The sequence below is a fragment of the Salmo trutta genome, unplaced genomic scaffold (assembly GCF_901001165.1).
Source record: "Salmo trutta unplaced genomic scaffold, fSalTru1.1, whole genome shotgun sequence".
NCBI classification, from domain to species: Eukaryota; Metazoa; Chordata; class Actinopteri; order Salmoniformes; family Salmonidae; genus Salmo; species Salmo trutta.
The window spans coordinates 1,102,754-1,120,374 of NW_021823073.1; the positions used below are offsets into that span (position 1 = coordinate 1,102,754).

Genomic DNA, 17,621 nt, shown 5'->3' on the forward strand with positions numbered 1-17,621 from the left:
GCCAGTATATAACAGTATACCCTAGCTAGCTGTCTGGTTGAACAGCTGAAGTAACTAGGCCTACCAGAGAGAAAGGCCAGTATATAACAGTATACCCTAGCTAGCTGTCTGGTTGAACAGCTGAAGTAACTAGGCCTACCAGAGAGAAAGGCCAGTATATAACAGTATGCTCTAGCTAGCTGTCTGGTTGAACAGCTGAAGTAACTAGGCCTACCAGAGAGAAAGGCCAGTATATAACAGTATACTCTAGCTAGCTGTCTGGTTGAACAGCTGAAGTAACTAGGCCTACCAGAGAGAAAGGCCAGTATATACCAGTATGCTCTAGCTAGCTGTCTGGTTGAACAGCTGAAGTAACTAGGCCTACCAGAGAGAAAGGCCAGTATATAACAGTATACTCTAGCTAGCTGTCTGGTTGAACAGCTGAAGTAACTAGGCCTACCAGAGAGAAAGGCCAGTATATAACAGTATACCCTAGCTAGCTGTCTGGTTGAACAGCTGAAGTAACTAGGCCTACCAGAGAGAAAGGCCAGTATATAACAGTATACCCTAGCTAGCTGTCTGGTTGAACAGCTGAAGTAACTAGGCCTACCAGAGAGAAAGGCCAGTATATAACAGTATACCCTAGCTAGCTGTCTGGTTGAACAGCTGAAGTAACTAGGCCTACCAGAGAGAAAGGCCAGTATATAACAGTATACCCTAGCTAGCTGTCTGGTTGAACAGCTGAAGTAACTAGGCCTACCAGAGAGAAAGGCCAGTATATAACAGTATACCCTAGCTAGCTGTCTGGTTGAACAGCTGAAGTAACTAGGCCTACCAGAGAGAAAGGCCAGTATATAACAGTATACTCTAGCTAGCTGTCTGGTTGAACAGCTGAAGTAACTAGGCCTACCAGAGAGAAAGGCCAGTATATAACAGTATACTCTAGCTAGCTGTCTGGTTGAACAGCTGAAGTAACTAGGTCTACCAGAGAGAAAGGCCAGTATATAACAGTATACCCTAGCTAGCTGTCTGGTTGAACAGCTGAAGTAACTAGGCCTACCAGAGAGAAAGGCCAGTATATAACAGTATACCCTAGCTAGCTGTCTGGTTGAACAGCTGAAGTAACTAGGTCTACCAAAGAGAAAGGCCAGTATATAACAGTATACCCTAGCTAGTTGTCTGGTTGAACAGCTGAAGTAACTAGGCCTACCAGAGAGAAAGGCCAGTATATAACAGTATACCCTAGCTAGCTGTCTGGTTGAACAGCTGAAGTAACTAGGCCTACCAGAGAGAAAGGCCAGTATATAACAGTATGCTCTAGCTAGCTGTCTGGTTGAACAGCTGAAGTAACTAGGCCTACCAGAGAGAAAGGCCAGTATATAACAGTATACCCTAGCTAGCTGTCTGGTTGAACAGCTGAAGTAACTAGGCCTACCAGAGAGAAAGGCCAGTATATAACAGTATGCTCTAGCTAGCTGTCTGGTTGAACAGCTGAAGTAACTAGGCCTACCAGAGAGAAAGGCCAGTATATAACAGTATACTCTAGCTATCTGTCTGGTTGAACAGCTGAAGTAACTAGGCCTACCAGAGAGAAAGGCCAGGCTGCTGAGTGACTCATGTCTGTCTGTCTGTCTTCCTGCCTCCCTCAGGTTACCATGACAACCACATAGTGATCCGTTGGTTCTGGGCGGCGGTGGAGAGGTTCAACAACGAGCAGAGACTCAGGCTGCTACAGGTGGGGGTGCACACACACACACACATACAAACAAAAACACACACACACACACACACACACATGCAAACAAAAACACACACACACACACACACATACAAATAAACACACACACACACACACACACAAACAAACAACACATATACAGATATACAAACACACACACATATAGAAACAAACACACACACATACACATACACACACACACATAGACATACAAACACACACGCACACACAGTGAGTAACAGCGACCTTCTTCTTTCTGCTCTGTTAGTTTGTGACGGGTACCTCCAGTATTCCCTACGAGGGTTTTGCCTCTCTCCGAGGCAGCAACGGACCCCGCAGGTTTTGTGTGGAGAAATGGGGCAAAGTTACCTCTCTACCCAGGTAAACTACTGTGCTGACTTCACTTGTAAGGCCAAGGGAACTGACTTTACTTGTAAGGCCAAGGGAACTGACTTCACTTGTAAGGCTAAAGGAACTGACTTCACTTGTAAGGCTAAGGGAACTGACTTCACTTGCAAGGCCAAGGAACCTGACTTCACTTGTAACGCTAAAGGAACTGACTTCACTTGTATGGCTAAAGGAACTGACTTCACTTGTATGGCTAAAGGAACTGACTTCACTTGTAAGGCCAAGGGAACTGACTTCACTTGTAAGGCCAAGGGAACTGACTTCACTTGTAAGGCTAAGTGAACTGACTTCACTTGTAAGGCTAAGGGAACTGACTTCACTTGTGAGGCCAAGGGAACTGACTTCACTTGTAAGGCCAAGGGAGCTGACTTCACTTGTAAGGCCAAGGGAACTGACTTCACTTGTAAGGCCAAGGAACCTGACTTCACTTGTAAGGCCAAGGAACCTGACTTCACTTGTAACGCTAAAGGAACTGACTTCACTTGTATGGCTAAAGGAACTGACTTCACTTGTAAGGCCAAGGGAACTGACTTCACTTGTGAGGCTAAGGGAACTGACTTCACTTGTGAGGCTAAGGGAACTGACTTCACTTGTGAGGCTAAGGGAACTGACTTCACTTGTGAGGCCAAGGGAACTAACTTCACTTGTAAGGCCAAGGAACCTGACTTCACTTGTGAGGCTAAGGAAACTAACTTCACTTGTGAGGCTAAGGGAACTGACTTCACTTGTAAGGCCAAAGGGAACTGACTTCACTTGTAAGGCTAAAGGAACTGACTTCACTTGTGAGGCTAAGGGAACTGACTTCACTTGTGAGGCCAAGGGAACTGACTTCACTTGTGAGGCTAAGGGAACTGACTTCACTTGTGAGGCTAAGGGAACTGACTTCACTTGTGAGGCTAGGGGAACTGACTTCACTTGTGAGGCTAAGGGAACTGACTTCACTTGTGAGGCTAAGGGAACTGACTTCACTTGTGAGGCTAAGGGAACTGACTTCACTTGTGAGGCTAAGGGAACTGACTTCACTTGTGAGGCTAAAGGAACTAACTTCACTTGTGAGGCTAAGGGAACTGACTTCACTTGTGAGGCTAAGGGAACTGACTTCACTTGTGAGGCTAAGGGAACTGACTTCACTTGTAAGGCTAAAGGAACTAACTTCACTTGTGAGGCTAAGTGAACTCATGAAGTATATTATCAATTTGAGTATAATGTATGAAACGGTATTATACAGACTGAAGTACGTTGTTGTTGTTTTCACTGTGTTTGCGGTTGTCTCCTCCCCAGGGCTCACACCTGTTTCAACCGGCTGGACCTCCCTCCATATCCATCCTTCTCCATGCTGCACGAGAAGATGCTCACTGCCGTGGAGGAGACCAGCACCTTCGGCCTGGAGTGATGACCCCTATCACCTTTAACCCCCACTCCTCCTACCACCTTTGACCCTGACCTCTGAACTGTAGTATCACAGAGGTAGAGGAACCCAAGGGGTTCAAGGGGATGACTGTCTAGTCTGTCTGGCACCCTGTTGTATCTTTATACACACACCTTCCTGAAGTGAGCTGAACAGAGGAGAATAGAGCGATGTCTATTAGAGGGTATGACCCCTGCACAACACCAGGGTTTCCATGTGACGGTTAAGGTCACTTAGACACACTGCCAACACAAACCAAAGGAGAGCACCCTAACACTCACACCCTTGTTATTCCATTAGACCAATGGGAGAGATGGACTCGTAAGCCTCCAAACCAATCGCACAATGAAGGAACAAAAACCAAGACCTGGAGTGAGACTCCAACTGGCTCATCACCTTTTATTATTTAAAATAGGGATTTCCAGAGGAGTCTTGTAAGGAAGGTGGTGGTCGAGCTTTTCCTGGAGAGCAAAAGAAACAAAGCTCCTTTATCTCACAGAGAGGCTGAGGTGGACATCACAGGACATCGCTCTTCTCTGAGAGGCTGAGGTGGACATCACAGGACATTGCTCTTCTCTGAGAGGCTGAGGTGGACATCACAGGACATCGCTCTTCTCTGAGAGGCTGAGGTGGACATCACAGAACATCGCTCCTCTCTGAGTGGCTGAGGTGGACATCACAGGACATCGCTCTTCTCTGAGAGGCTGAGGTGGACATCACAGGACATCGCTCCTCTCTGAGAGGCTGAGGTGGACATCACAGGACATCGCTCTTCTCTGAGAGGCTGAGGTGGACATCACAGGACAGTGTTGCTCCTGGAGAAGGGGATGAGAGGAGAGAGGAAGAGATGAAAGAAGACAAGACAGGTGCTCTTCAGCTGCTGTGGCCACGCCTCCTGCCCTGTCAGGGAGAGAACCAACCAATCAAGGTCCAGGCAGCTTTGTGACCTGACCTTGTTGAACACTCTGACAGGTGTGTTCTAGAACAGAACACTGAAGTAGCCTATCATGATGCGATGGTGTCTGTGTGGTGAAGCTGAACTTGGATCTCTCTACAGGCTTTTCATCTATCTGCAAAATGTATTTTGTAATGGCCACAAACAATGATATGTTTTTGAATGTACTGACTGATATCACGATGATGCACTTGAATGTGTCGTTTTTGTACGTCGCTCGATGACTCGTCAAATCTAAATGGCTGCCTCATTCTTAACAAACTTCAGGGCAAGCTATTAGCACGAATAACCAAACTCAGCTACGGTTTGTACGATAAAGACATTACATTGAGTTGGCTTTCCCATCATGTTAGACACAGCTCACACACACTCTTTCAGTGTTTTAGCTGTTTTCATTGTTTGCAAGTAAGTTGATTGTCATCGTCTCTTTATCATTGAGCTACACTGCCAGAGTAGAGGGTGATCTGAACTTTTTCAATCCCTCATGGTTGTTTGTTGCTCTTGTTTTTAACTTGCTTCTACTTTTTCTCCTTATGTACATTATCCTGATTGAATACGTTGGTTTGATCTGTTCCTATTTCAGCAGGGTTGGGACCCCGATATAACATCATATAATGACAAATGTTCGTATGACCATGATAATGAAAGTAAAACATGGTGATTAACAACCTGCATGTCGAGACACACACACACACACACACACACACAGGCTTACATCATGCAAGTATAATGTGATCTGTGTGTGGGTGATGGTAAGGTCAAGGGACATTTATAGCTTTATAGAGACTCGTGACAGAGAACATGTTGAAGTCATATACAAGCACAGATGCCCATGGTATGCTATTACACTGACTGTTTTGATGGGGGAAATGTTGCTTTTCAAGTGAAGGGAAAATATATATTTTAGAGACGTATCTACAGTACTAGGAAGTTTTAAGACGAGGAGTAATGATAATATGAAGGAAGAGTCATAGAAACAAATACATATTTGTCATGTTTTTCACTTCATACTCTGCCTTAGAAGGCATTAGTCTGCCTTCTGATACCACCATATTCTACTCTCAGGGTGCGTTCCAGGTCGCCTTTACTGCAGTCGCGCTGCTGCTGAGCATTTTAGCCGATTACTATATTATATGTATATCATATTAATGTGGTTCCAGAGAGGTAAATACTTTTCCAGAGGTTGTGAGGGACTATCATCTGAGCAGTGTGTCGACTGCAATAACGATGACATGAAACACGCCCAATGTCTTTGTTTCAGGGCTGTGACCACACCCGGCCACCATCACATCCCGAGACTGTGGAATGTAGCTAACGGAATGTAAGGGACTGAAATAGAACAACTTCCTGCATTGTCTTCCATCATCCCAGGGCCAGTGAGAGACTGAGGGCAGATATATTACATGTTTACCGTTAAAAACATAATTTAAAAAAGGGAAGTGCACAGTGGCAATGGCATAACATGTATTTATTTATGTTTTACATTTTAGTCATTTATCAGACGCTCTTATCCAGAGCGATTTACGGTTAGTGCATTCATCTTAATAAACTGTAGCTAGGTGGGACGGGTTCTGGTGTAGTTTTTGAGCATAGACTGAAAGACTGAAGCTAGGGAGGGGCAGTTTCTCTTGCTGTTTCGTAGGTATGCACCATGGTCTTGTAGTGGATGCGAGCATTACGGGAATACTGTACATGAGCTGGGATGGCTTGCAAGAAGTTCTTATAACTTTTTGCTTACTGACAGTACACCTGTCTTTCATTCTGACTCCCTCTCTGTCTGCAAATGAATGATTGTGCTGTCCTGTGTAGGCTATATATTTTCACCAGGGGTCTCCAACAGGTCGATCGCGAGCTACCAGTAGCTCGCCAAACAATTCTGAAAGTACTTGCAATTTTCACGTGTTCCACGACAAACTGTCATAAACAAATCCCACAAGTGTCCGCCACCGCAAGCTCCCAGCTACTATCTAATTAACGCAACATTTACATTTAAAAAGCCAAACCTAACAAAATCTGCCAATGAATTCCCAGCAATATTGCCCCTGTCTGTCTGTGTGGTGCGCGCGTTTGTCCATCACTCCAGCCAGTTGACGTGACAAATCTTGTGAGTTGACAGAAATACTTTCCCCAAAACCTTTTCAATTAAATATTTATTGCAAGTAGGCTTACCTGGCAGAAGAATATACTGAGTATCTGTTATTTGAAAACTTGAAATGCGCAGAAATAAAATGAAATGCCATGAAATGCGCAGCAGTATGGAACCATTGCTGGACCGGCACATTCCTCACTCAGATGCGCAATTAAAGGGCCAGATGCGCAATTACGGGAAAATTGCACAAAGATATCTACATTTGTTAGTTTTCTTCCAGACCTAAAAAACATTGTCCTCAGAGGCGATTTAAGAATTGACTTTGACTCAGAACATCCCATTTCGTTGTTTCTCTATGAATAATTGTAATTTTGAGTGAAAACAATTCTAAAACCAGGAAAAACAACACTGACAACAAATCTCTGATTTTAGAGTTGTTTATTAACCATTATTTTACCAGGTATATTGACAGAAAATATAGTGAACTACTTTCTCTTGTGTATCAAGGACCTGGAGAAGAGTTGCAGGGGAGAGGAGAAGAATGGGCCTATTTTATAATCTAGAAAGAAATGAGTAGCTCTAATGGCAGAAAAGGTTGGAGACACCTGATTTGCACTGAATGTACCAATGTTTTGGGGCTTTAATTGGGGCTTTTGACTCTATTCATCCAAGTCTCGGTCTCTCAACCTCCATGGTCTTCACATTCACCACCATCACTGAGTAACCGATAGCCCATCACACCAACCCACTACTTCTTTACTCACAGAAACACTTTAACTACAACACAACATGCATATATATATATTATCACCAATTGTGACCAATTTGAAAGTTGCATCCATGTTTCAGTTGTTCTCACCTTCTTGTAATGGAATGTTCTGTCTGTTCCTCTCTGGCTGGCTGTCTGCCTGTCTGGTCCTGTGACCGGCAGGACTCTAGGATTAGATACTGTCTGCTGGGGGGTTCAAGGCTGTGTCTTTGTCAGAGCTTCACTTTATGCAAAGCTTTTTTCTCCATGTCACTCCTTTATGATTGTATGAAAAAAAAAACTATAAAAAATAATTGATTAAATGTGTCTCTGTGTCTTTTGTGTTGGGAGTTGAACATGGATTACGTTTCTATTAGTAGTGGTATATTCAGTATTACGTTTTTTGGCTATTTCTTTTCATAAATGAGTAAATAAATCAAATTGAAAGGTAAGATGTCATTGTGCATAACTGATCCCTCCCCTTCAACCTGTTGCTAAGAGCAACGGAAGCGTCAGCAGACTGTACACAGAAGAGCAATGCTAGTTAACGTCAGCTAGCAAGCTAACAGCTGGAAGTGGCTGTTTTAGTTTACGTTAAGTTCAAGAAATGTCATAATATAATGCAATTTGATTCAAGTCAATAGGTTAGTTTCTCTCTAAAAACGGTAAGGAAATGCCACCAAAAAGAGTCAAAAGCGGGACAGTGTCTGCTGCTGGTGCAACGGCAGTTGGAAACAAAAGTTGGGAAACTGGACTCACTACTGCACCATTTGAGGAGGTGGGTAACGTTAAGAGTTTGATAACTATTTAAACACACTAAACTTTAAGGGGCCAGCTACAAAAGCAGGGAATGACTTCACTTGTCACAGACCTGTCACTTGGCTATGTTGTTGTTGTTCACTGATCAGTGTTGTCTGATGATGATGATGATGATGATGCTAGGAGACTTGGAAGGCCAGCATTTCTCTGGTGGTGGGAGAGAGGCTGAAGGATGAGGAGCTGATCGGTGCTCTGCTGCTGGCTGTACAGAAGCCCCTACGCAGGCTCTTCAGCGTGGTCACCTGGGACACCACCCTAGAAAAGGTCAGTAACACAAAGTCTGATTGTTCACAGTCAAGCGTATATCAACCAATGAATGAAATACTTCACAGATCCATGAACTGGGAAACCCCAAAATCAAGAAGACCAAGGATGCACCCATGTTTTATGAGGTATGTAATGCACCCATGTTTTATGAGGTATGTAATGCACCCATGTTTTATGAGGTATGTAATGCACCCATGTTTTATGAGGTATGTAATGCACCCATGTTTTATGAGGTATGTAATGCACCCATGTTTTATGAGGTATGTAATGTACCCATGTTTTATGAGGTATGTAATGTACCCATGTTTTATGAGGTATGTAATGCACCCATGTTTTATGAGGTATGTAATGCACCCATGTTTTATGAGGTATGTAATGTACCCATGTTTTATGAGGTATGTAATGTACCCATGTTTTATGAGGTATGTAATGCACCCATGTTTTATGAGGTATGTAATGCACCCATGTTTTATGAGGTATGTAATGCACCCATGTTTTATGAGGTATGTAATGCACCCATGTTTTATGAGGTATGTAATGCACCCATGTTTTATGAGGTATGTAATGCACCCATGTTTTATGAGGTATGTAATGCACCCATGTTTTATGAGGTATGTAATGCACCCATGTTTTATGAGGTATGTAATGCACCCATGTTTTATGAGGTATGTAATGCACCCATGTTTTATGAGGTATGTAATGCACCCATGTTTTATGAGGTATGTAATGCACACATGTTTTATGAGGTATGTAATGTACCCATGTTTTATGAGGTATGTAATGCACCCATGTTTTATGAGGTATGTAATGCACCCATGTTTTATGAGGTATGTAATGCACCCATGTTTTATGAGGTATGTAATGCACCCATGTTTTATGAGGTATGTAATGCACCCATGTTTTATGAGGTATGTAATGCACCCATGTTTTATGAGGTATGTAATGCACCCATGTTTTATGAGGTATGTAATGTACCCATGTTTTATCAGGTATGTAATGCACCCATGTTTTATCAGGTATGTAATGCATCCATGTTTTATGAGGTATGTAATGCACCCATGTTTTATGAGGTATGTAATGCACCCATGTTTTATGAGGTATGTAATGCACCCATTTTTCAGTAAAATGTGCTCTATAGGCTATTCATTTCAAAAGACACATTTACGAAGCAGCAGAGAAAGAGTTGCACAATAAATTCGAACTATTACTCACTTTCTGTCTATTCTATATCAAGTATGTTGTTTGTCTATAAAGGTGATGGAGGCAGCCAAGGTCCTGCTGGATGCAGGAGAGGAGCTGCCCTGTGACCTGCTGGGTAAACTGCTCAAGTTCCAGCTCCTGGGAGTCAAGGCCAACGACCAGCAGAGGAGAGCCACGGAGATGAGGGTAGGAAGGAACTCCTGGCAGCCATCAACAATTATCAGTCATCTTATCGCCCTGGCAACAGTCAGCTTTCCTAGAGAATCTTTTGAAGTGTTATTGTCAGATAGAGTTATAGTAGTATTGTAACATTGGTGATAAGAAACCTTGTCTGAGACATGAAGACTAGCCTGCGCTACCTGTTAATGCCTAGGCTTCAGCTCTGCAGGCTAACGCAGTCTTCTGGCACAGAGGAGACCCGGATTTGAACCGCAGTATGCAGTATTAGCACCACTTAGTTTAATCCACTCTCTCCCAGGCTGCTGAGGAGAAGGGTAAGGGCAAGGCTGGCAATGCCTCCCCAACCAAAGACAAAGGTGGTGCCAAGCCTGCCGCCAAAGGTGACAAGGGGAAGAAAGGGGCAGAGCCCAGTGCCCCAACCAAGGACACCAAGCTGAAAAAGAGGGGCGAGGAGGATGAGACCAACAAGTATATAGGTGAGCAGTCTACTCTGTCTCAGTTATCACACATACTAACGACCTAACATACTATACTGTATGAGGTTGGTTGTCACTTTGTGTTGGGGAGACTGGGTGGTTGTCTCTCTCTCACCTCTCATGCTTTCATGTGTGTGTGTGTGTGTGTGTGTGTGTGTGTGTGTGTGTGTGTGTGTGTGTGTGTGTGTGTGTGTGTGTGTGTGTGTGTGTGTGTGTGTGTGTCTAGACGATGAGCCAGATGATGGTCCTCAGCACTACGTTCTGGTGGTGGGCTTCCAGCAGGCTCAGCTGGTCTCTGTGCTGGACTCCCTGGGGGTCAATGTGTCCAACATTATCAAGCTGACCTCACAGAGACCAGACCGGCCAGAGGGATCACTGGAAGGGAGTGATGCAAAACCCCTGGATGGGGGTAAGACTCAGATTGGCATCACTGTGAGGTTTGGATTGATTTAGCCTGGGATCTTGAGTGTTTTGTTCCACTGGTTTCATTGTACAGTCAGGGTAAACTGAATCAAGCACAGCAGAGGTATTTGACAGTATTTCATATTGGCAGTATAGTATGGATCTATCAATCAATTCATTTTAATGTGATTTGTGTTGCTAAATGCTGCTATTGTGTTCCTGTAGACGCGGAGACTAACATTAGAAGAAGACAACGGGAGCAGTTCTGGGGTCAGTTGGAAGGGGTGCTAAACAGTGGCTCAGCATTCTCCAAGCTGTTTGATGTGGCCCGCCTCAGTCACACCGCTAAAGAGATCCTGTCACCACAAGACAAGGATAGCCCAGAGGCTATGGTGATTTCCTTGCCTTCTTCTTCTTCTGATTCTTCTTCTGCTGCTGCTGCTTCTTCTTCTGATTCTTCTTCTGCTTCTTCTTCTTCTGATTCTTCTTCTGCTGCTGCTTCTTCTGATTCTTCTTCTGCTGCTGCTTCTTCTTCTTCTGATTCTTCTTCTGCTGCTGCTTCTTCTTCTTCTGATTCTTCTTCTGCTTCTTCTTCTGATTCTTCTTCTGCTGCTGCTTCTTCTTCTTCTGATTCTTCTTCTGCTGCTGCTTCTTCTTCTTCTGATTCTTCTTCTGCTTCTTCTTCTGATTCTTCTTCTGCTGCTGCTTCTTCTTCTTCTGATTCTTCTGCTGCTGCTTCTTCTTCTTCTGATTCTTCTTCTGCTTCTTCTTCTGATTCTTCTTCTGCTGCTGCTGCTCCTACTTCTTCGCTTCCTCCTCTTTCTTCTTCTTCCCTTTCTTCTTCTTCCTCTTCTTCTGATATGAATCAAAGCTCTGACGAGAAGGCCGAGAGTCTGACACCTAAGCAATAAACATTTGCAAGAGCAGTGTGGGGTCTTTCTTTAATTATTATCATTTTTATAATGTACTTAAAATGCCATGTTAATATGTTGTGTTGTAGCTTGGGTTTGGGACACGTCTGTTTGAGGACGTGGCGTGTCTGATCTATGACTGTCTGGACTGGAGGAGACAGCATCAACACTACCTGAACAACATGAGACTGGTCCAGGTGCCATCTGTCCCCAGGGCTGGGGCACGCACCACCCAGGACAGCCCTGCAGAGGTACTGTACCAGAAACACACATGCATGCACACACAGGAGGAACTGACTGGTGGATGGAGCAGGAAACCATACTGAATATACACAATACTGTCTTTATTTCACGTAGGCCTGTTTTCTGCTTCTACATGTAGCAGAAATGTTGAGGAATATTTTCTGTCATATCTTAGACGGTTCAGACCACAACGCCTCAGACACCTGGGTCCAAGAAGAGACAAGCCCAAGAGGAGACCACTCCAGGTATTCTACAGCTTCACTAACACTCTCTGTAGGACAGGTGATGTTATAATGGATAGTTCAAGTAAATGATTCCAGTTAACTAATAGCTGAATGGAAGTGAATTGACCCTAACCCAGGGAGCTGATGTCTGTTGTTGTCCCTGTAGACCCTGAACCGGCTGCTCTGAGTACTGATGTGGACATGCGTTACTATAACGACCTGCTGGACCAGATTCCTCCTGAAGCCTCCTCTGTTCCCCTCATACTACACTGCATGCTGGAGCAGGTTCTGTTCTGTTCCCTTCATACTACACTGGAGCAGGTTCTTGTTCTGTTCCCTTCATACTACACTGGAGCAGATTCTGTTCTGTTCCCTTCATACTACACTGGAGCAGGTCCTGTCCCTTCATACTACACTGGAGCAGGTTCTGTTCTGTTCCCTTCATACTACACTGGAGCAGGTCCTGTCCCTTCATACTACACTGGAGCTGGTTCTGTTCTGTTCCCTTAATACTACACTGGAGCAGGTCCTGTTCTGTTCTCTTCATACTACACTGGAGCAGGTCCTGTTCTGTTCCCTTCATACTACACTGGAGCAGGTTCTGTTCTGTTCCCTTCATACTACACTGGAGCAGGTCCTGTTCTGTTCATACTACACTGGAGCAGATTCTGTTCTGTTCTCTTCATACTACACTGGAGCAGGTCCTGTTCCCTTCATACTACACTGGAGCAGGTTCTGTTCTGTTCCCTTCATACTACACTGGAGCAGGTTCTGTTCTGTTCCCTTCATACTACACTGGAGCAGGTCCTGTTCTGTTCTCTTCATACTACACTGGAGCAGGTTCTGTTCTGTTCCCTTCATACTACACTGGAGCTGGTTCTGTTCCCTTCATACTACACTGGAGCAGGTTCTGTTCTGTTCATACTACACTGGAGCAGGTCCTGTTCTGTTCATACTACACTGGAGCAGGTTCTGTTCTGTTCCCTTCATACTACACTGGAGCTGGTTCTGTTCCCTTCATACTACACTGGAGCAGGTCCTGTTCTCTTCATACTACACTGGAGCAGGTTCTGTTCTCTTCATACTACACTGGAACAGGTTCTGTTCTCTTCATACTACACTGGAGCAGGTTCTGTGCTGTTCATACTACACTGGAGCAGGTTCTGTTCTGTTCCCTTCATACTACACTGGAGCAGGTTCTGTTCATACTACATTGGAGCAGGTCCTCCACTGTAGGCCCCAACCATCATCACCATACTACAGTCAACCAGGACAACAGTTGTTCAGCCCAGATCTGTTTGGGTTTTATGCATGTGGTTCATTGTATTACTGCATGTGTATTGTCTTACCCTCAGAGGTCAGCGTTGAAGTATTGTAGTTGAGAAAACACCATTCTCCTCCATACCTTGACTTAGATTTTACATGAAAGACACTCCAGACATTATATATGTATATATGGTGGACAAGTAGAGAATCCTGAAGATGAATGGTTGAGCTCCTTTAGTTGACTGTGTGTGTGTGTGTGTGTGTGTGTGTGTGTGTGTGTGTGTGTGTGTGTGTGTGTGTGTGTGTGTGTGTGTGTGTGTGTGTGTGTGTGTGTGTGTGTGTGTGTTCAGGTGGTGGCCACAGAGCAGGACATCCCTCCCCTGTCTGCAGCAGACTCAGAGAAGGGAGTGTATAGCCTGGAAAAGAGCCTGGCAGACTACATGCTGTCTGCTGTCATGTCTCTGCCTCGCTCAGACCAGGAGAAGAAGGTACATGACTGTAGATTACACCATGACCCTCTATACCTATTATACTGTTTCCCCAGTATAGTATGGTTTCATTACTGTAGACTACACCATGACTCTCTATACCTATTATACTGTTTCCCCAGTATAGTATGGTTTCATTACTGTAGACTACACCATGACCCTCTATACCTATTATACTGTTTCCCCAGTATAGTATGGTTTCATTACTGTAGACTACACCATGACTCTCTATACCTATTATACTGTTTCCCCAGTATAGTATGGTTTCATTACTGTAGACTACACCATGACTCTCTATACCTATTATACTGTTTCCCCAGTATAGTATGGTTTCATTACTGTAGATTACACCATGACTCTCTATACCTATTATACTGTTTCCCCAGTATAGTATGGTTTCATTACTGTAGACTACACCATGACTCTCTATACCTATTATACTGTTTCCCCAGTATAGTATGGTTTCATTACTGTAGACTACACCATGACCCTCTATACCTATTATACTGTTTCCCCAGTATAGTATGGTTTCATTACTGTAGACTACACCATGACTCTCTATACCTATTATACTGTTTCCCCAGTATAGTATGGTTTCATTACTGTAGACTACACCATGACCCTCTATACCTATTATACTGTTTCCCCAGTATAGTATGGTTTCATTACTGTAGACTACACCATGACTCTCTATACCTATTATACTGTTTCCCCAGTATAGTATAGTTTCATTACTGTAGACTACACCATGACTCTCTATACCTATTATACTGTTTCCCCAGTATAGTATGGTTTCATTACTGTAGACTACACCATGACTCTCTATACCTATTATACTGTTTCCCCAGTATAGTATGGTTTCATTACTGTAGACTACACCATGACTCTCTATACCTATTATACTGTTTCCCCAGTATAGTATGGTTTCATTACTGTAGACTACACCATGACCCTCTATACCTATTATACTGTTTCCCCAGTATAGTATGGTTTCATTACTGTAGACTACACCATGACTCTCTATACCTATTATACTGTTTCCCCAGTATAGTATGGTTTCATTACTGTAGACTACACCATGACTCTCTATACCTATTATACTGTTTCCCCAGTATAGTATGGTTTCATTACTGTAGACTACACCATGACTCTCTATACCTATTATACTGTTTCCCCAGTATAGTATGGTTTCATTACTGTAGACTACACCATGACTCTCTATACCTATTATACTGTTTCCCCAGTATAGTATGGTTTCATTACTGTAGACTACACCATGACTCTCTATACCTATTATACTGTTTCCCCAGTATAGTATGGTTTCATTACTGTAGACTACACCATGACTCTCTATACCTATTATACTGTTTCCCCAGTATAGTATGGTTTCATTACTGTAGACTACACCATGACTCTCTATACCTATTATACTGTTTCCCCAGTATAGTATGGTTTCATTACTGTAGACTACACCATGACTCTCTATACCTATTATACTGTTTCCCCAGTATAGTATGGTTTCATTACTGTAGACTACACCATGACCCTCTATACCTATTATACTGTTTCCCCAGTATAGTATGGTTTCATTACTGTAGATTACACCATGACTCTCTATACCTATTATACTGTTTCCCCAGTATAGTATGGTTTCATTACTGTAGACTACACCATGACCCTCTATACCTATTATACTGTTTCCCCAGTATAGTATGGTTTCATTACTGTAGACTACACCATGACTCTCTATACCTATTATACTGTTTCCCCAGTATAGAATGGTTTCATTACTGTAGACTACACCATGACCCTCTATACCTATTATACTGTTTCCCCAGTATAGTATGGTTTCATTACTGTAGACTACACCATGACTCTCTATACCTATTATACTGTTTCCCCAGTATAGTATAGTTTCATTACTGTAGACTACACCATGACTCTCTATACCTATTATACTGTTTCCCCAGTATAGTATGGTTTCATTACTGTAGACTACACCATGACTCTCTATACCTATTATACTGTTTCCCCAGTATAGTATGGTTTCATTACTGTAGACTACACCATGACTCTCTATACCTATTATACTGTTTCCCCAGTATAGTATGGTTTCATTACTGTAGACTACACCATGACCCTCTATACCTATTATACTGTTTCCCCAGTATAGTATGGTTTCATTACTGTAGACTACACCATGACTCTCTATACCTATTATACTGTTTCCCCAGTATAGTATGGTTTCATTACTGTAGACTACACCATGACTCTCTATACCTATTATACTGTTTCCCCAGTATAGTATGGTTTCATTACTGTAGACTACACCATGACTCTCTATACCTATTATACTGTTTCCCCAGTATAGTATGGTTTCATTACTGTAGATTACACCATGACTCTCTATACCTATTATACTGTTTCCCCAGTATAGTATGGTTTCATTACTGTAGACTACACCATGACTCTCTATACCTATTATACTGTTTCCCCAGTATAGTATGGTTTCATTACTGTAGACTACACCATGACTCTCTATACCTATTATACTGTTTCCCCAGTATAGTATGGTTTCATTACTGTAGACTACACCATGACTCTCTATACCTATTATACTGTTTCCCCAGTATAGTATGGTTTCATTACTGTAGACTACACCATGACTCTCTATACCTATTATACTGTTTCCCCAGTATAGTATGGTTTCATTACTGTAGACTACACCATGACTCTCTATACCTATTATACTGTTTCCCCAGTATAGTATGGTTTCATTACTGTAGACTACACCATGACTCTCTATACCTATTATACTGTTTCCCCAGTATAGTATGGTTTCATTACTGTAGACTACACCATGACTCTCTATACCTATTATACTGTTTCCCCAGTATAGTATGGTTTCATTACTGTAGACTACACCATGACTCTCTATACCTATTATACTGTTTCCCCAGTATAGTATGGTTTCATTACTGTAGACTACACCATGACTCTCTATACCTATTATACTGTTTCCCCAGTATAGTATGGTTTCATTACTGTAGACTACACCATGACTCTCTATACCTATTATACTGTTTCCCCAGTATAGTATGGTTTCATTACTGTAGACTACACCATGACTCTCTATACCTATTATACTGTTTCCCCAGTATAGTATGGTTTCATTACTGTAGACTACACCATGACTCTCTATACCTATTATACTGTTTCCCCAGTATAGTATGGTTTCATTACTGTAGACTACACCATGACTCTCTATACCTATTATACTGTTTCCCCAGTATAGTATGGTTTCATTACTGTAGACTACACCATGACTCTCTATACCTATTATACTGTTTCCCCAGTATAGTATGGTTTCATTACTGTAGACTACACCATGACTCTCTATACCTATTATACTGTTTCCCCAGTATAGTATGGTTTCATTACTGTAGACTACACCATGACTCTCTATACCTATTATACTGTTTCCCCAGTATAGTATGGTTTCATTACTGTAGACTACACCATGACTCTCTATACCTATTATACTGTTTCCCCAGTATAGAATGGTTTCATTACTGTAGACTACACCATGACTCTCTATACCTATTATACTGTTTCCCCAGTATAGTATGGTTTCATTACTGTAGACTACACCATGACCCTCTATACCTATTATACTGTTTCCCCAGTATAGTATGGTTTCATTACTGTAGACTACACCATGACTCTCTATACCTATTATACTGTTTCCCCAGTATAGTATGGTTTCATTACTGTAGACTACACCATGACCCTCTATACCTATTATACTGTTTCCCCAGTA

At 42.7% G+C, this 17,621-nt stretch overlaps 2 protein-coding genes across 3 annotated transcripts in view; both read left to right on the forward strand.

Annotated features, from left to right (window-relative positions):
- LOC115188723 (E3 ubiquitin-protein ligase HECW2) overlaps positions 1 to 7,615 on the forward strand; it is a 54,332-nt gene extending 46,717 nt beyond the window's left edge. Inside the window, exons 28-30 of the mRNA XM_029747474.1 lie at positions 1,629 to 1,714; positions 1,986 to 2,098; positions 3,407 to 7,615. Coding sequence (XP_029603334.1) covers positions 1,629 to 1,714; positions 1,986 to 2,098; positions 3,407 to 3,518 — 311 coding nt within the window. The 3' untranslated portion in view covers positions 3,519 to 7,615. The remainder of the gene's footprint in view (positions 1 to 1,628; positions 1,715 to 1,985; positions 2,099 to 3,406) is intronic.
- A 56-nt stretch (positions 7,616 to 7,671) lies between these two features.
- LOC115188722 (sperm-associated antigen 17-like) overlaps positions 7,672 to 17,621 on the forward strand; it is a 31,708-nt gene continuing 21,758 nt past the window's right edge. For both annotated transcript variants that reach the window (XM_029747473.1, XM_029747472.1), the window contains exons 1-11: positions 7,672 to 8,103; positions 8,268 to 8,408; positions 8,477 to 8,536; positions 9,666 to 9,797; positions 10,090 to 10,267; positions 10,494 to 10,676; positions 10,895 to 11,061; positions 11,670 to 11,831; positions 11,999 to 12,068; positions 12,214 to 12,332; positions 13,664 to 13,801. In XM_029747473.1, the coding sequence (XP_029603333.1) occupies positions 7,999 to 8,103; positions 8,268 to 8,408; positions 8,477 to 8,536; positions 9,666 to 9,797; positions 10,090 to 10,267; positions 10,494 to 10,676; positions 10,895 to 11,061; positions 11,670 to 11,831; positions 11,999 to 12,068; positions 12,214 to 12,332; positions 13,664 to 13,801 (1,455 nt within the window). In that variant the 5' untranslated portion in view covers positions 7,672 to 7,998. The remainder of the gene's footprint in view (positions 8,104 to 8,267; positions 8,409 to 8,476; positions 8,537 to 9,665; positions 9,798 to 10,089; positions 10,268 to 10,493; positions 10,677 to 10,894; positions 11,062 to 11,669; positions 11,832 to 11,998; positions 12,069 to 12,213; positions 12,333 to 13,663; positions 13,802 to 17,621) is intronic.